Below are 19,708 nucleotides of genomic sequence, written 5' to 3' on the forward strand. Positions count from 1 at the left end.
CCATTGTCACTTCAGTTCCCGTAAAATTCGTTCCCGTAAAGACGTACATTGCTCGTTGCTCGAACAAAAAGGCTCTAAATGGCTTTTTAGGGCTTTGATCGTGCTAAAATTCATCAAAAAAGGAATCAGAACGAGTCTATAGTACGATCGCAGTGAAATTCAATGAAAAATCCTAACAAAACTGCAAAAAATAGCAAAGTTATTGTTTGAAATTTTATTTTAAAATATTTTAATTTAGTGTTTGTGTCCATAATTTATCAAAAAAATCATAGAAAAACAAAGAAATCTCCTAATTTGTACTTAAAACCCGCGAATTCTCGAAATAAATCAGGAATTCAAGCCAAAAAATTTACCTGTAAGCTAAAAATTTCTTTGTACGTGAGTGTATTGTCAATAACTACGACTAGCAACAACAACAAACACACAGAAATTTATCCAATTAGAATATAAAAGCAAGGAATTTGCTCTAATAATCGCTCGTAATAATCAAAAGAGGTCATTATTCAATCCTGCATTACGCGACATCATTACAAAAACAAGGATTTGGAAGGTTTCGCAGAACTCGGTCAAATATCAGGAGAAAGGTAGAGGAGAGGTATGTGTCCACAGAAACATTCCACTGATCATACACGACGATCAATGTGTGAAACAGGTTTTTATTTGATATTTTTTTGCCTTCTTCTCGTTCGTTTCGCTTCGTCTTCGGAACTTCAATTTCAACATTTACTCACCTGAATGAATGTAACCGTTGCTATTGCCGTTCATTTGTATTGCTCTGTGTGTTGCTGTGGACGTCTCACATCTTTTTCTCACATATGGAATTTTTGTTTACGACAACGACGTATGTTTGCACAAAGTTTATTGTTTTAAAGAAAAAATACATTTTTTCAGAACGTGATCCCTTCTCATAGCAATGGAATTGTTACGGTTGACGGATCAAGTCATTAGATACAAAACAAAAAAAGTGCATCTTCATTCTTCATCGTTATCTGCAGAAAGGGATCTACCACCCTTGAACGTTATGCCATTAGAAAAGTTGCCTGCCATGACCTTTTTTCGACTGAAGAAATAAATTTCTTTTGAATTTTCTTCAATGAATGAGTGGAAATCATGCATGTGACAAGCGCTATATTAATCGATCATAAATTTATTGTTACAAATCGATACGTTGAGGTGTACGGGCAACTGCTTATTATATTTTTATTGTTTGTTAGACGATTCTTTTGAATAGCTATAATTTTTTTTCTATTTTTGTTTGCAAGGTCCCTCTCACGATAGCCTAATGATAAATTTATGGTATATGCAGATCATTTTTGAGGCTATAAATAATTTATTTGTTTAATTTTTTAATGAAAAGTACTTGCTGCGTGCTTGTCTCAAAGGTTAAGGCAATCATTGTCTGCCACCGAGTTAATTTTTTGTTTATTATTTTAAAAACACTTCATATAAATATTCTAAAAAGTTAACACATTATGTGTCTGTCGACAAATTATTTATGGGCTCATTAAAATTTTGAGCGTGTCGTTGGTCAGAGAGATTAAAAGGAAGTTTATTGGAAGGAATAAAATTGAGCTTAAGTGATTTTTTTGTCATTATGAGTAAATGGATTAGTTAACATGATAAAAATATTGTCAAGGGAAAAATTATAATAAATTGAATTATTTTCTAATAATTTTCATTTGTATCTAATTTTATTAATTTTTTGTAATATTTTGGTTTTAATTAAATTTTAATTTAAACTTCGAGTTTTCAAATAAATTTTCCTCAATTTTATTATAATTTTTTTTAAGAAATTTTATTTAAAGCTTCAAAAATTAATAAAATTTTTGAAGTAATTTTATTTTTAGTTTTTATTTTATTTCAAAACTTTAATAATAAAATTAATTCAAAAATATTAAATTCAAATTTTGAATTAATTTAATTTAATTAATAAAAAAAATTGAAAAATTTGGCTGTATATCGAATTTTATCATTATTTAAAATTATTTTATTTGAGATTTATTTTTATTATAAAATTGAAAAAAAATAATTTATTTAATTTAATTCAATTTCATTTTTTTTTTAGTTTTTAATTTAATTTCATTTTTTTTAATTAAAAAATTTTTTAAATTAATTAAAATTAAAAAAAAAAATAATAATTAAAATTAAAAAAAATATTTTTTTAAATTTTTCAATCAATTTTTTGTCAAATTTTTTCTCAATACTTTAATTTTTTATTAAAATTTTTTAATTAATTTTAATTTTTTTAATATCAAAATTGTTTAAAAATTAATGGCAAATATTAAATAAATGACAAAATAACGTCAAAATTTACAAAAATAAAAATCTTATAGGAAAATGTCCTTCACACTTGCCTTTTGCGGCTTAAAGACCTTGAAATATTTTTTTTCACGTTTTCAACTCCAAATTAAGTCATAAATCTCAAAAGTCATTTCAAAGACAAGTAACGGCAAAAAATATACTCTCGAAATGTATGCCAGACAAGCCCCTTGCCGACACATTTTTGGCTGCAAAAGTATTTATTACTCACACTCAATTATCCGAAAAAAAAATTTTTTGTCGGTTAATTGTTGGCACAAGTCATTATTTATTGAAAAAATGATTTTTTTTTTGTATAGTCGTTCATCCCACTTGAACACACAATTAGAAAGAATATTGAAAGCTGCTATTGTTGTTACGTGAGGCGAATACGTTTATTCAATATGTTAGAGGAAGTTCATATAACGAGAGTTGCATTATTTACATTTTAATCCAAATTCAGTAGGATCAACCTTCCTTAATTTATTTCTTGTTAAAAGTTGGGCGGAAAATGAAGGTTTTTCACATGAGACGTTGAGTAAAAGTGATTTTTCAAGCATTTTAGCATGAAATAATGAACTAGACTACTGAATTTCAGTAAATTCCTTCATTCGATTTTATGACTGGCGCCATTTCAATGAACTTAGGATAATCCAATTACAAGGAAAAATGAGATTATGTGTGGTTGTTGTGTGTAAATTAATCTGATTTTACGAGAAATGTTATCCAGTAAAGGATCTGGTAGCTTATTAATTTGATAGAAGACGTACAAGGACACGCGACATGGCATAAGGCAAATGCATGAAAAGTTATTAACAGAAATTTTTCTTTTTTTTATTAGAATGAAAGTTATTTATTTATTTAATTAGAAACAGATTGAGGCAGATTGTTGTCAAATTAACAAGAAATTTCTATTACAACGTCGGATTATGAAGTATTTATGGGTCAAATGTGAAAAATTTGTGTTTCGCAATTGAAAATTTTTGACGCGACAAGAGACGAAATAAGAAATTAAATTTAAAAAAATATATTTTTGTAAAAAAATTTTAAGATTTTAATACGAAATAATTTTTTTTCAGATTTAAAAATTAAAATTTAGAATTTTAATCAAAATTTATTAAATTTAATAAATATTTAATTATTTTAATAATTTAAAATAAAAATTAAACTTTGATAAAATTTTGAAGTCGATTTTAAAATAATTTATTATTTAAATTTTTTATTAAATTAATTTTAAATCGATTTCAAAATTTCTTCAAAGTTTAAATATTTTTTAAAAAATTAATTTAATTTAATTTAATTAATTATGTCTTGTTATTTTAAGAGATTTTTCAGGCTAAAAAAAATAGCGAGTCACAAAAACATCACGTTTTATTAATAAAATATTTTTTATTTTTTTAAATTGTTTTAAATTAGACTTTTTAGGCTTCTTTTGATAAAAAATTACACAAAATTAGTGAAAATTTTGAAAAAAAATTCTTCAATAGTAGCCCAACCATGTCTAAAGATCAACTTCTGTGACTCCATTTATCAAATTAACACATGCTCCTGTCTCACAGCTTCCCTTACAAATATTTTATTTCCTTAACAAGACCTTTTAATTAACCTCTAACACTCACGTGATCCGTTCTGCGCTCCTTCATACCCCGAAAACATTTGGCAGGATGCACACCAGCTGATCTATTTTCAAAATATTAGGATCCCGTTAATGACTTTTCTGCCACTTTGCCTATTTTTCTATAGAAAACATTTAATTAGTCATAAAAAGAAGTAAATTTCCATACAAATACGAACCATATGTGCATTGAGCATCGCGCAAGACACACACGCATCATATTGCATGAAGAAAGCGAAGAAATAATTTAATAAAAAAATTATACCTGCTCTCTTTATTCACAAATATAAAAAAAAACTTAGCAAGAAATCATCTGCAATCTTATCTAAAATGTTTTATATGCATGTTTTCGCTTCCAAACAGATGTGTTGCTGCAACAGATTTGTAAATTGGGAGGAACTTCATATAAAAATGTTAAAAATAGAAGCAAAATTGCATCTGTTCATTCAAATCCACGTCGTCGTCGGCCGAAAACATGTTGAACTGTAGAAAGAAAAACAAACATAAACTGCGATAAGTGGATTTCTTGTCGCAATCATTTATTAGAAAAAAAAATAATACCTTTGGCAAGTACGCAGAAGAACGGAAGTTCACCATGTAACGTGATCCTTTTAGTTTTATCTGTTATTTGTATCATCAGGACCTTTGTATCTCCTCTCTCCTATTCCGGGATGGAACATCTGTGAGTTGTCTGCACGTGTACGTGTCATTCTTATCCAAAATCGTAGTAATCCGCCCCTCGAGTGGTTTCGAGAGAAGAAAAGATTATTCAGTTGAAGCGCGACTGTCGAACGAACAAGAACCGGCTAAAAAATAAAAATTAAAAAAAAAATTGTAATAATTTTGTAAAATAATTGTAGTTCATTGTCTGTTTCAGTGTGACTTTTTCCCATCATTATCAATGCTACGACTATAATGGTAGTGTCACCGTACAAAGCATCGAGAAGTCAGATCGCAAGTGCAACACCGATATTTCAATTAAGATTAAATGACACAATAAACGTAGATAGTACAATGGATAATAAGCGACCGAGTACAGGTAATTTTCTTAGCGGTTAACTGTGACATAACTTGAGGAAAAAAATTTTTAAGAATAAAGGAAGTTTGTCTAGCTTGGCTTAACTGTTCTCTTGAATAAACAGCTAATAGCAAGACTTGGAAAAAAATATTTAAATTCGTGCAATATATTGTCATAAATAAATTGGTAGAAAAATCATAAAATAAAAAAAAATTATTTAAAAGTTAAATTAATAAATTAAATTAAATTAAAATTTAATTTTTATTTGCATGAAAAATTAATTAATTAATTAAAAATTTTAATTTTTATAAAATATAAAAAAATTGAATAATATAATTAATGACAAACAGTATTTAAAATTTTTAAATAACAAATTTTTGAATTAAAAATAAATAAATATTTAAATCGCATTTTTAAATTGCAAAAATTTAAAAAAAATTTGAAAATTTAAATAAAATTTTTTTAATTTTTTTTATACAACAATTTCGATAATCGAACTCCAATTAATTTTTTTTTAAATAAAAATTTAAAATTTTTTTTTTAAATTTTATTTACAACAAATTAAAAATAATTCAAATTAAAACAAAAATTTATAAAAAAAAAAATCCTTCGTGGGAAATTAATAATTTTTAATCAAAAATAAATAAAAATTAATTTAAATAAATAATTAAATTAAATTTAAACTTAATATTTTTAAAAAAATTTAATTTTTTTTTTTAATTTTTAAAATTTAATTTAAAATTAAAATTGAAATTCAAAATTAATTAAATAAAAAAATAATATTGTTCCAAGACTTGTAACAGCTAAGCGCAAGCAACCAACATTATTTATTACCATAAATAATAGCAGATAATAATTATAATCGCCTCGCCACTAATTTTAATATTTTTCCTCATTTTTTTTGTTTATTTTTTCTTTCATGCTATAATTTCTTCGCTACGACACCACTTTTGCATTATATAACTAGAAATTGCTTCCTCGTCTGGCGAGTCATTCGAAGGATTTGGCGAAAATGAGCAGAGCGAATTGGACCTTGCTCCTGAAATGAATCACACGGTCATCGGTATCGGGTAAGTTTTTTCATAAATTTTTAATTTTCCCAACGAAAATGACGTAAATCGATGATGATATTCTTTTATGTGTGCTTTATTGAAAAACGTTACCAATGACGATTGAATAATAAATTTCATATAATTATTATAAAGCGTTTACACAATATACAGCTGTTTTTTTTGTGAAATAGACAGAAAACTACAAAATATTAAACAAAAAAGCCGATAAAATCATACATACGTGTTTGTTGATTGCGATCGCGTGGAAGGTAGCGGAGTTCAAATGAAATATTTTCATTTTCGTTCTTCACTGTAATTTAATTAGTGCAATACTTTAATAAATTGATGTCATTTTTTTTGTTTCATTTCATTTTGAACGATAATTCATTTGCTGCAGTGACGGCGAACGGAACACATTGTCGAGAAATTCGTGGTCAAGGACAAGCTTACGCGGCAGCAATCCAAGGAATAATACAAGTTACGACGCGTTACCCAATCGTCGATGGGGATCAATGAGACAGTAAGTGGCTTTTTTTGATCAATTGTGGCGATTAAATGTGTGAAAGTTGCAAAAAAAAAATATTCGTTCAAGTGGCAAATTTATTTTATAAGATGAAGCGATAAAAAAAATATTAAACTGACATATGAATCGTCTTTCGTGCATCGTAAATCTCACTAATCTCCAAATGTCGAGAGTTCAACAAATTTGTAATTTATGAAAAATATTAGATACATGTGGTCGCTTTCATTTTTTTTTTCGTCGCAGTGATTAAAAAGTGATTTATTAAAAAAAAATGTGAACTCTAAATTACCTCGTCGAGCAAAGGAGTCATAAAATAATAAAAAATAAACAAATTTGTGTCAAAAAATCACGACAATGGGCTTTTTTGAATAAAAAGTAAAAGAAGTTTTTCGTGTTTTTAACATTTTTTACGTAGAATCGTGAATAAGATCATCGCATTCACACCTTTAAAGTGACTCATTTTTTTGCTCTTTGCCATTCTAGTTTAACATTTTGGTTCAAGAAAACGAAAATAAAAATACACAAATATTCGCAAATTAAAGTCAATTACAATTTTAGAAAATATTTTGGATTTTCTCATTTCTTTTTTTTTATATTTCTATTTTTTTTTTATTTTAAATCCTTGACGAATATTTAAAAAAAAAATAAGTTAAATTAACAAAGTTAATTTTTTGAAAATATTTTTAGCAATTTTTTTTTATTATAATTTTACATTTTTTCTTATTTTTTTTTTTTATTTTATTACAAAAATTTGATCATTTTTACCTAAAAATTAAAAAATGAAAAAAATATAGGGAAAAATACTGACTTTTGAATTGATTTTTATGAAATTTAATTTAATTTTTTTAATTAGTCCTAAACTTCTGAATTAATAATTAAAAATAATTGGAAAATAATTCAAAATAAATCAATAAATCTAATAATTTTTTATAAAAATTTAAATAAAATTAATTAATTAATTAAATAAATAAATAAATTAATTAAATAAATAGAAAAAAAAATTAAGATTTTTGTGAAATTTTATTTTATTTTATTTTTTTTTATTCAAAATTTATCAAAAATGTACCAAAATGTATACATTTTTTGATACTTAAGATACTCAATTTAAAATATTCATCCATAAAAATTCCCCAAAAAATCAATAAAAGGAAATCCAAAACATTTTGAACTATTGTATCAGCCTTAATAAATCATTTCATGCCTCCTTGAACGTCATCGCGTCCTCCGCTGACGACATTCAAACACTTTCACGCAAAATTTTCATTTATTTATAACCTTTTACTAACAAGATTACCCATTTATTGGATTTTCCGACCAAAATCACACCCAATGACATTTTTAACCCCTGCACATGTCGCGATCTCGTGTCACAAGTCTTAATTTCACGAAAAAACGATTAGAACGTGATCAAAAACGCGAGTTGTTCTATTTTTGCGTAAAAGTTAGTGAACTCATTAAATGTGCTTACTGCTTAGGGATTATTGGACTAATAAAAATATTTCACAGAAACATAATAATAATAAGGCATTTACGAAAAAAAACTTGCATGTTTTTGTATTATTATTATTTATTTGTTTCTACAAAAGAAAATAAATAATAATGACGACAGCGAATATCGAGAGAAAGCGCAAAAGTATTTTTTTATCACCAATTTACCGACAATTTGTTTGTCAATTGTTCATTCACGTAAATTTCGGTCATTTACACACATTTTTAGTGTTTTTCTCATGAAAATTAAGCAGATAAAGACTCAAATAACTTAGATACGGTGCGCGAATGACTTTGACGACGAAGTGAAGCGTTAAACTATTTTTTGATTAATTGATCAGTTTCTCTTTGTAGGTACAAGTGCGTTGCGTTAAAAAAAAGGTTATTTTCTATTATCTGTCTTTTTGTTGTACATTTGACGCTGATAAGCATCAGAAATCCGAAGCGATATGCAGTTCGCGTGACGACGATGCGAAAACGACACGAAGAGCCACACATACACGCACGAACATACAAAAAAAATATGCTTTTGAGGCTTAACCGACCGACAGTTAGATAATCCAACTCAGTTATTTGTGACAATTTTGCGAGAGAGTACATAGCGTTAATTTCGTCCAAAGTATTTATTCAAATATTTTTTTTGTTTTTTATTTACGGTTACGTCGAAATAGTACGTCGCGTCGTCGTTCGATCGTGCAAAAAAAAATTTATTAAAATAACAATAAAGTTGGGGGTTTATTTCATATTTCAATGGCCATAATGAACAATCATTACAAAGTTTTATTGTATAAAAATTTCAAAAATGATGAAAGGTAATAATAATAATAATAATAAACAAACGAATGAATGGTCATGTCACTCTATATTATTGCATTATGTGTCTATTAAAATTTTTACAAATAGAAAAATGTGTTGGTCGTGCATGGTCAAGCAAAATATATGTACTCACTCTCACTTGTTAGTTCGTTAGTTGTGCAGTTTTTGACAACCGTGCCGCAAAAATTAAACCAAATCACAACAAAACAATTTTTTTTTGTGTGAATTAATAAAGAACTAATTGTTAAAAAGTTTAAAAAGACGTGAAATTAAGAAATTATTCAAAAAAAATTCAAGTTCCGGAGAAAAGCGTCAATCAAAAGTAAAGTTTTCCGAGTCATCTATCACGTTGTCTATCGCGGCATGCTCCGAAGTTATTACGTGCCGCTATCCGGTCAGCGAGCAATTCACCTGTAAAATTAGCTCTGCATACTGAATATTTTACATGGGTCAGAAACGGTGGCAATTATACTGCGTCTTGCGTAATATCGAGTGGAAAATACCTTTTTTTAGAGTTGAATGTTGATATGGAGATCGAAATTTAGTTAGACGAGACCTTGGAGCATCAATTTACCGTAATTGGGATGTGTGATATGGCTTGAATTCCAACGGTTGATGAGAAAATTTTGTTAGTGAAGTGAACTAGTGAAGAATTTTTAGAGTTAAAAATGTGACGAATGGGATTTAGTTCGTTTAAAATCGAAATTTCTTAGAGCTCTTGCTTTAAAAAAAAAAATTAAAAATTTTAATTTTAAAAATTTTTAAAAATGTTGAAAAACTTCTTTTTAAAAAAAATTGCTCTAAAGTTTGAATTTTATGTAAAATTTTGACTGATATCTTGTAAAAAGAATTCATTTAAAAGTAAAATTTTTAATTTTTCGCATTACTTTTTTAAGAAAATCTATTTTTTTTTTGATTTTTAGGCTTCTAATTTAATATTTTTTAATTTAAAAGTTACACAAAATACTTTCAGAATTTAATTAAAAAAAATGAAAATTTATAAAAAAATTGATTTTTATTAAATTTTTAATTGAAAAATGGTAAAAATATTCTTGAAGTTGACTTCGAACTAAAAAAATTAAAAATAAAATACAAAATAATTACAAATTAAAATACAAAAAAAAAATAATTTTTATAAAAAATAATGAAAAAAATTGAAATAAAATATTTAAAAAAAAAAAATAATTTTATAAAATTTAAAAATTAATTAATTTTTTTAAAAATTTACAAAAATTCATTCAAAGGTAAAAATTTTATTAAAAATAATATTTTTAAATAGACTTACCTCAAAGAAAAAAATCCAAAATGACATTTTTCGCAAATATCCCAACATCAAAACCCTTAATTGAACCTTAATTGAGCGAAAAAACATTTTTAAGAGTTTACAGTCCCTGCCTACTTGATTATGCTGATCAACTCGGTCAATCATATGATTATAATTTCATATATTTATTTACCATAGCCAGCAATTTGCCACTACATACGTCGCACTATACCTCTTTTTATGCGAACATAACATTAGTTGAACACATTTTTTGTTTGTTTTTATTTAAAAAAAACTCTTTTTTTTTTGCAATGCGTTATTTTATTTGGGTACATACATTTCCACACACATTCGCAATCAAATGATCAACGCGTCAACATCAGTTACGTTCAAGTATTCCAAATAAATAATTTTTTTTATGTATTTTCATTGCAGTTCTGGAAAAAGACAACAGTTGAGCTCGAATGCGTTAGCAAGGTAAATATAAAATTTTTATTATTTTTTTAAGCTTTTCGCTTCTGCATGCTTTGAAGCTCAAAAATTATTTAATTTTTAGTCATCTTTATCGCTCATCCAGCTTCAACAGTTCCGGGCGCAGCTCCAATTGTGACACGACGGAGGACGTTTACAGCGACCTGAGTCTCGAAGATGTGCAAGATCTCAATCATAAGGTGAGTTGACGAACCAAAAAATTCCCTGCTAATATTGTGAAAACTTCAAACGTCCCGTGGTGCAATAAATTCCGAGTAAGAGACAACGAACGAGTCATAAAGAACGAAAATAACAAATAATTGGAATTTGTTCAGTTATCTGGTCGGTCTCATCAATTTAAACAACAATTATCTATCAGTGACCGATATAAAGTGACATAAAAACGAACGCATCTTCGTTAAATTAATTTATGAACTCTAAAAAATTGATAAAAACGACATTTTTTGTGGATGCGTGAGACGAAATGTAATTCTAATCTTCCGAAAGTGGATTTGAAGACAAATTTATTATCTCGTGTAAGCGATAAAATGTAAAATTTAAGAACATGCGGTGTCATAAATGGATTTACACAAAAAAAATTAAGTGAAAAAATGCCCTTGGAGACAGATCAGTGCAAAGTGACACAAAATCGAACGAAAATCGTGAGAAGTTGATCAATGAAATTAAATAACAACAACTTCATTCCCACTCATAGACTTGTAAATAAGCATCAAGTGTCCACTAGAAATCATGACTATCAATTAAATTAAAGAAATCACGAAAAAAAAACTTGTTAAACTCGTATCCATTTTTTTTTATTATTTAATAAAAAACTTGAAATGGCATCGCAGCACACTTCGCACATGAATTAATGAATTTTAATGGAATGAAATGGCAATTAAAGTGCGTAAACGTCTGTTTTTTCGCACTTTTTGATTTGATTTGATCGGAAATAGACGAGACGTGGATTTTTTGTGTGTGAATATTTTTTAATTTGCAAAGTTTTCAAGTTCAATTGTTATTCCGGAATACCTTTTACGGTATTTACAAAGGCAATTACCGGTAAAAGTGCGTGAAAGAGTACGAAATTAATAGGAATTAATGATTCAAAGCCGAAATTTGGAATTTTGTGTAAAAATTTTGATGCCGTTACTTCTTCATTCGAATTGGATACAAGAAACTTGTGCGATTTCATGCAAGTTTGGTTCAAGTTGAAAATGATACTTGGATTATATTCATGTAAAATTCATTTATTTTAAATCTTATGATGATTTTTTATAAATTATATTTTAATAATAAAAATTAAAAACAAAAAATTATTAAAATTGATAGTTAAATTTAAAAAATATTAATTTTTATGCAAAAATATTAATTATTATATTTTTTTTTTGCTTTTAAAATATTTAATTATTATGTGAAGCCAATTTCATTTAAATGTTTATTTAAAAAAAATAAATAATAATTAAATAAATTATTTTAATTTTTTTATTAAAAAAAATTAATAAAAATTTTTTTAAAAAAATTTATTTTCTTTTTCAAATCTTAAAATTTATACGAAAATATGATTAATTTTATTTTAATAATTTTTAAATATTTAATTTTACCTAATACTGTTTTTTATTTAAAAAAAATATTATAATAATTATTTTAAAATATTTTTATAAAAATGTTTCTTTTTTATATTAAAATAATTTTTTTAATTAAATTGATAATTTTATCTTATGACTTCAATTTTTTTTTGCATAAAATTAATTTTTTTTTTGTTAAAATTAAAAATATTTTAAATAGAAATATAAAATTAAATTTATTTAATGGAAAATTTTGAAAAGAAAAAAACTAAGCTTGATCTCTTTGAGTGACTTATTCAACAGTTTTCTGCCATAACGAGCGTTACTGATTGACTTTCCATGTAACTATAAACAAACACAAGATAAAATCATTTTTTGTCTAATTGGAATACATTACGCAAAACCATTTCCAAAAAGAAAAAAAAATCGTTGTTATGACAAGTTGTTAATGATTTTATTAATTAAACCGAACAAAAAGAAAACAACTAAGCCCCAAAAATAATAAAAGTAAGACCACCAAGTGGTTAATTGTTTACTACTATTTTCGGTTTTTGTGTCTTGAAGCATAAATATTGAAGAAAGGTCTTTCAATAAAAGCGACTTTTTTGTTTTGAATAATTTTCGGTGTTACCAAAAAACATAAACAAACATACGTTCATTAACCTCATCGTGCCGATCACTCTTACTCTCAACGCGGTGCTCATGTTAATTCGATTTCATTTTGATTGATTTGTTGTACTTTCCCGAAAAATTTTAATTTGTTTATAAAAAAAATCTCTTCATTGTCTGTGAACTCAATTGATTGAAATTTGAATTAAATTTTTAGTTGGGAATTTCAATGCCTAATTTTATGTTCAACATATGTGAAAACATAATAAAATCAGCAACGCTTGATTGCATACGAGTGACGACTCTCTTCAAATAACTCCAAATATGGCAAAGCGTATTTTGTAATAGTTTTTTTCAAAAATGGCACGAATTAGGGCTTAGCATAATTTAATGCAATCGATATAAAAACTCACGCCCCAGTCCGTTGTAAACGACAAAAAAACATGTTAATACCTACTTTTCTTACTACTCTTCTTACGTTGCTTTGTGTGTCAATGAATTGATCAATCGTGTAAGAAAGAAGTGCAATGCGAGAAATTTTTTGTGACTACTTCAATTATTATTTAAAAAAAAAGTTGGAAAAGTTACTGAGTGGTTGGATGAACGAATTGAATGAATCGTTTATCATATAGAGCAATAATTGTAAAAATTTAAATAAAAAATAAAAGAGAGAAGAGTAAAGAAATTATTATAGTAGAAACAGTTAAGAGTAAAGTTGTGATCATATGGCGTGAAAATTTGTGCGTTTGCTTAAGTTAACTACCTTTGAGGTTGATTTTCTTGCCTAAAAACTAGATATTTTTAACGTTTTGATAACTGTCTGTTTAAAAAATTAATAAAATTTTATTATTATTTTAAAAAATGACAAGTTTGAAAATTTTTTATTAACAAAAAAATTGAAATTTGAATAATTTTAAGTCACTTTAGAGAAATTTTTGATCATCTCTTGAAATTTATTCGAAATAAAAATCAATTTTTAAACCAAATTCAAAGATTTTGTATTTTTTTGTTGATTAAAAATTAAAAATTAAATTTATTTATAATTAAAATTAAAATTATTTTTTTTATTTATTTATTTTTTAATTTTCGTAAAAATTGAATTTAAATAAAATTTAATAAATGTGTGAAAATTAACACAAAATTAATTTATCTTTAAAATAATTAGAATTAATAAAGAATTAAAATCAATAAATTTATTGAAATTTAATTTAAAATATTTTTTTTAAATTAAGATAAGAAGTTGAATAAATTTTTGATCGTTCATGAAGGAAAAATTTGAATATATTTTTATTTTAATTTTTTATTAATTAAATATTTTTAAATAAATTTTATTTATTCATTTAATTTAAATTAGGTAATATATTATTTGAATTTTATAATTATTTTATTTCATTTTACTTTTTTATTAATTTATTTTAATTTTTATTCAATTTTAATTTAATTATTATTTTAAAAATTTTAATTAAACATTTTTGACCAGATAATTTTCAAATTCTTAAAATTGCTTCGAAATGATAAATTTAGTTAAAAATTTTAAAAATACGCTCATTTATTTTAATTTTTAATACAATAATAAACAATTTTCTCGAAAAATTCACTAAACAACCAGCCACTCTCCTCCAATTCATTCAATAAATCTCTTTTATTCCGACTACTTAAAGCATGACGATGTGTGTGAGTGTCACTCCGTACACTTTTCCGTACCAAATACCCACAACTCACTCAATACCTACTCTGCTCAAAACAATTTAGGTTGCTTTAGTATTCGTTCGCGAGTGTCTGCGCAAAGTCGTGTTTCTTTACTTTTTTCGTTTTTTTCTTTTATTTTAATTTCTTCGAACGATTCTCAGTGAAACATGAAAAACAAATTACTCCATGACACCGCTGAGCCTTCGATGCCCAGCTTAACGAGCTTAGATCTCGACTACGACATGTGGGAAGGTCAATTCCAAATAACGAACCCTTCGCCTCCCTTCTCGGCCGGAATCAATCTCGAAACGCAAAATAACAAGATAAATTCTGTGCTGCACGGCGAACTGCGATCACGATTGACGACAGCTGGCAGTCGGCTGCCAATTTCGCATCAAATTCTCGACAGCGAAGACGTTTTCCTGAGTTTGCATCCGAGCGACTTTGAGAGTTTGGCGATTGCGAATGCCAATGCGGGCGCAAATAGTTTCATCGTCATCGAAAATGGCAACAGCGGCAATCGGAGCAATAACATAATCGATGAGGGAAATCGCGTTAATAACGGTAGCAGCAATGCATTTCCGAAAAGAGAACAGAAAATGGTGAAGGGAAAAGAGTTTAATGGCAATGGTTGTGCGAAAAGCAACAACAACAACAACGAAATTGCGGCGACGGAATTACAACAGAGATTAAGCGAACAGGTAACTGTGATTAAATATTTATTCCGCAAATCGTCGTTGTCGAGTTATGAGATGCTAATAAAAGCGGTTATTGTTTAGTTTTTACTTTTTATCGTAAAATTTGCAATTAAAAAGTGGTACTTTTACATGTAATTGCGGGTTGTCGAGTGCAATCGAGAGAGAAAAAACGGTGAATTTACCATTTTTACACAACAAGTCGTCGAATTTTCACACAAGTTACAGCAACTTACGACACAATGACTCCGGAAAGTGTATTTTTACTTCTTAGGTAGCTGTAACTAAGGTAATAAACAACAACAATAATCGAAAACGAGTGATAAGCATGCCGAGTGTGAATGAATTATTATCTCATTGTTATGCTTTATTGAATGATTAGGAAATTTTAAACGGCATATGGGGCATTTCTCGCGTGTAAAAGCAATACTTGCTGTTATTTCGCGCACAGTTGCTAAATTTTGTGAATAAATTATCGCGTTCGGTGCATTTATTTGTCGAAATCAGTCGAAATCGTATCAAAATCATGCACTTTCGCCGTGATTTTGTTAATAAATTGTACAAATATGGCCTTTGCATGGGCAGTGATTTCCTGAAAGCCCAATGAAAGTCGATATGAAAGCTGTGGAGTTGGTTTTGTGAACGGGAATTAGTGAAAAATTTGCAAAGTGGATCTCAATTTTACACGCAGTTGGATGATTTTATGGTTTTGTTCTGATTTTGCTGCAAATTGAGAGGAAATTGAGTTAAGTGGCAAGAAATATTTGTTTTTAAATTGCTTCTGAACGTTCGGGGTCTTGCGAAAAATTGCCCCTAGCTGTAAATTTTAATGATTTATCGTGCATTTATTGGGCAATTTTCGTCAAACAATGAAACGAAATTCAAAATTTGATTAAAATCTTTGTTTTTTCAACTTTTAAAGGTTAATGAAACACAAAAAAATTGAGTAAAGTGTGAAAAATTTAGTTTAAAATGAAAATCGTAGTTAATATCTTTTTAAACGTCTTGTTCTCGAACAAATTTCGACATTTCTGGTAAGAACTCATGTCGTGAAGTGTGTCGTAACATCATGCATAACATGTAACAACTCAAAACATTGTCATAAAAAAGTCAACAAACTACCATACGACCTCTATGTCTTTGGTGTGCCGTGCCCTTTTGATAAAAAAAAATAATAAAAAGTTGTTTCGGCAATTATTTACGCTGCTGCAGGGCCCGCGCATGCATTCATTCCGTCGAAAAGTCGTGCCATACCTTCCCCAATCCATTATTCGCTCGTTGGAACAAAAACTTCACCTTGAAAGCTCGTCTCGTTTGTCTCTTTCGCGCAAACAATATTAGCAGAGATAATTTTGATTACTATCATTAAAGTGTTGTTATGAGCGTGTGTGGATTGTTAGCACCAACAAATTTATTTAAATTTTTATTTTAAATTTTACAGCTAGAAATACTGCAGAGGCAAGTTACGAATCTGGCGGATACACAAAACAACGTCGACGACATCAAGTCACGGACGAAGGCGGATTATGCGGTGCTGCAGGCGCGTTATCACATGCTCGAAGAGCAATTGCGTGACACGGAGCTACGTGCGGAAGAAAGGTTGGCGGAGGAACAGAAGCGACATCGGGAGTTGTTGAATCGCGCGGAACGAGAAACGAATTTGCTGCAAGAAAATTGCGAGATTCGCATTCGGACCGTGGAACAGGAGAAAAATAATGTGCGCGATGAGTTACAGAGACTGCGGATGCAAATGGAGAAACAAACGCTCGAGATGCAAAATATGGAAGACAAGTTGGAGAAGACGCGGGATAACTTGATGAATATTCAGCAGGATCTCGTTGAGACAAAGGCCAGTAATAAAAGGTAAAATTTACATCAAATTTATTTTAAACTATTTTTATTTAATTTATTCATTTGAAAAAATCGAAAATCTAATGAGACAAATATTAAAAAAAATTCATGATTAAAAAAAATATTAATTAATTATTTACATATTTTTTTAAATTTTAATTAATTTAATTTAAATTTTTTATAGATTTTTTTAATTGTTTTTTTATTTTTATTATTTTTTTAATTTTTTATTTAAGAGAAATTAAAAAAAATTGAATTAGAAACAATTTTTATAATAAAAATTATATTTTAACATGGATTACCTATATTTTTTAAAAATTAAAAATTTTTTATTAATTTTATTTCAATAAATTTTTTTAAAATTATTTTAATTAATTTTTTAAAAATTATTTTAATATTTTTAATAATTTTTTTCAATTTCATACTCAATAGTCAAATTTTAATGTAAAAATTTAATAAAAAAAAAAATCAAATAAAAAAATTTACAAAAAAATTTTTAAACGATCATTTTTTATTTCTAATTATTTATTAAAAACTTTTAATTTTTTTTCGCCAATTTTTATTTTAATTTTAAGAAATAATTTCATAGGACAAAAAAAAAACAAATTTAAAATGAAAATAAATTTTAAACATCTAATTTTTTTCTGTAAAAATCAATTTTTCATTTAAAAAATTTTTATTTTTAGATACCGTGAAGAAAAAGCCACAACCGAACTCATCCTCAAGGAAATGGAAACCGAGTTAACCCTCCTGCGACAAGAGAACCAAGAACGTCGTCGCAGCACCGCGAGCAACAACAATAACGAAGACATTCGATTTGAAGAGCTAACGCGCGAACTGAGTGAATTAAAAGACCAAAACCGACAACTCCAGGAGGCAAATGAGGAATTACAGGCAATGATGTTGACGCGAGGCGTGGAACAGGGCATTAATCTACTTAACGGGACTTCCGCCAGTCTAGCGAAGGAACTCGAGGCAATGGGCCAACAGCAGGTGAGTTAACTCAAAAATCACTAAAATTACACAATCACACTTGAAACATGCAAGAATTATGAAAAAAAAAACAAATCACAAGTGAGAAGATGTTGAAGTAGGAAGCGATTTTGTAATTCAGAAAATTACAATCGGTGTGTGTTGGATGCGTTTGTAGGTGGCATTTGTTGTGTTATTTTTACACAAAAAAATAAAAATAAATTCACGATTTTGTTATTTTTATTTCTATTTCATGCAATATTTGTTTACTAACAATTTTACGCACACATTGGGCCACTTCAATATTTTTTTTACAAAAAAAATTAATTAAATCCACACTTATTCATAAAAAATGTTTATTGTGTGACTTTGCAGGATACAATTGATTCCGCGACATTAGAGTCTTTGTCTCAGGTAAATAACAGAAAAGTTGCTTTTTGTTATTAGAGAGAAATTTTTTCTTTGGTGGCGTTTCTTTTCTTCTTTTTTAATTAATTTTCTAATAATTTACTAATTTTTCACGTATTTTCTGTAAATAAGCACTAATAAAAAAAAATAATTTGTAAAAAATTTAAAAAAAAATTAATAAAAAAAATTCCGCTGTGCTCAAAGCAGGGTTCGAACCTGCGACTTTCAGTGTGTGGGACTGACGTGCTGCCACTACACTATTTGAGCCACATACTGAGTATTGATTCCAGTGCCATATATGAAGTTAACGCAAATCTTGTACATACAGCGCATACTCAATACGTGTACATTTAATATTATTTGTTATTTTTTGGGGTTCTTTAACTTTTTTTGTAGTTTTTTTCTTTTAATTTTCTAAATAAAACAATATTTTAATAAATTTTCTTTTAATTTTTTAGCTACAAGAAGCCTACAAAGACAAGGAAGAAGAGAATAAACGTCTGAAGCACTACATTGACACAATTCTGTTGAACATTGTCGAAAACTACCCGCAACTACTCGAAGTTAAATCAGCAGCTCCATAAAAACTGCACTTCTTAAGGACGATTTTACTACTTTTTGTACTGTAGCCTTACAAAAAAATTATTATTTTTCATCAAAAAGGCTGACTCCGCTCCATATTTTTATTTTTTTCGTGAGAAGATGGAGCTTCCAGGAGTGAAAAAAAAATTGAATGTTGTCTATTTTTAACTTGTAATTTTTAAAATTTATTTAAAAACCTGAAAACCCCCCTTTGTATGTAATCGTATATATATTACCTTTATAGTATATTATATAAAATATATTTTTTATTAAAAATTAAGGAAAAGAAAAAAAGTTTATACGAAAAAAAAACATATTTATACAAATTTGCCTTTAAATTCTCCGTGCTCTTATTTGCATGTGTGATGATTTCAAATAAAAATTGGCCTGTAATTACTCTATTTAAAGCAATATTCGAATTCAAAAGTATTTTAAACATAAAAAAAATATTAATCAAAAGAGCCTTAATAAAAAGAAAAGCTGTTTTTTGTTAACATTTTCTGTCATATTTCATGCCTATATACAAAAACTTTAGGAATTACGTTAGTATTATTTTTTAAGGATATTTAAACACGTTAGGATAGTTAACTTGCGATAATAATAATGTTAATAAAAATGAAATTTAAATTCAAAAAATAAATTAATTGAATATTTTATATTTGAAGTTGATGTGTTTTTATTTTTCTAAAGGAATAATTTTTTTTGTAATTTTCTAAGTTTTTTAAGTTTTTTAGCGAAAGCTTAGTTTTAATGAATCTTATAAAAAAATCTAAATAAATATTAATGATA

The 19,708-nt window shown here is 27.1% G+C and overlaps 1 protein-coding gene and 1 non-coding gene across 6 annotated transcripts; one reads left to right on the top strand and one right to left on the bottom strand.

The window, feature by feature from the left end:
• Positions 1 to 53: 53 nt before the first annotated feature.
• Positions 54 to 19,507, top strand: LOC134834570 (rab11 family-interacting protein 4B). 5 transcript variants are annotated; one of them, XM_063849411.1, is made up of 10 exons: positions 54 to 595; positions 4,791 to 4,952; positions 5,899 to 6,001; positions 6,381 to 6,503; positions 10,510 to 10,551; positions 10,631 to 10,745; positions 16,548 to 16,969; positions 17,644 to 17,950; positions 18,305 to 18,343; positions 18,796 to 19,507. In XM_063849411.1, exons 2-10 carry the CDS (start codon positions 4,829 to 4,831, stop codon positions 18,919 to 18,921), a joined length of 1,401 nt encoding a protein of 466 aa, XP_063705481.1. In that variant the 5' UTR covers positions 54 to 595; positions 4,791 to 4,828; the 3' UTR covers positions 18,922 to 19,507. The 5 variants fall into 5 exon arrangements, with proteins under 5 accessions (XP_063705481.1, XP_063705640.1, XP_063705718.1 ...); XM_063849570.1 differs by having other exon boundaries at positions 10,652 to 10,745; XM_063849648.1 differs by lacking the exon at positions 18,305 to 18,343.
• On the bottom strand, positions 18,533 to 18,604 carry Trnav-cac (transfer RNA valine (anticodon CAC)). Its single transcript has one exon. It is a non-coding gene; the product is annotated as a tRNA-Val (tRNA).
• Positions 19,508 to 19,708: the final 201 nt, after the last annotated feature.

The sequence above is a fragment of the Culicoides brevitarsis genome, chromosome 1, assembly GCF_036172545.1.
Source record: "Culicoides brevitarsis isolate CSIRO-B50_1 chromosome 1, AGI_CSIRO_Cbre_v1, whole genome shotgun sequence".
Lineage (NCBI taxonomy): Eukaryota > Metazoa > Arthropoda > Insecta > Diptera > Ceratopogonidae > Culicoides > Culicoides brevitarsis.

Excerpts from the sequence above, each read along its gene's own strand:
- LOC134834570 (XM_063849334.1), top strand. The coding sequence starts at position 14,579 with ATGAAAAACAAATTACTCCATGACACCGCTGAGCCTTCGATGCCCAGC. Across the intron at positions 15,113-16,547 it reads AACAGAGATTAAGCGAACAG|CTAGAAATACTGCAGAGGCA; the intron begins GTAACTGTGATT and ends TAAATTTTACAG. Across the intron at positions 18,344-18,795 it reads CATTAGAGTCTTTGTCTCAG|CTACAAGAAGCCTACAAAGA; the intron begins GTAAATAACAGA and ends TTAATTTTTTAG.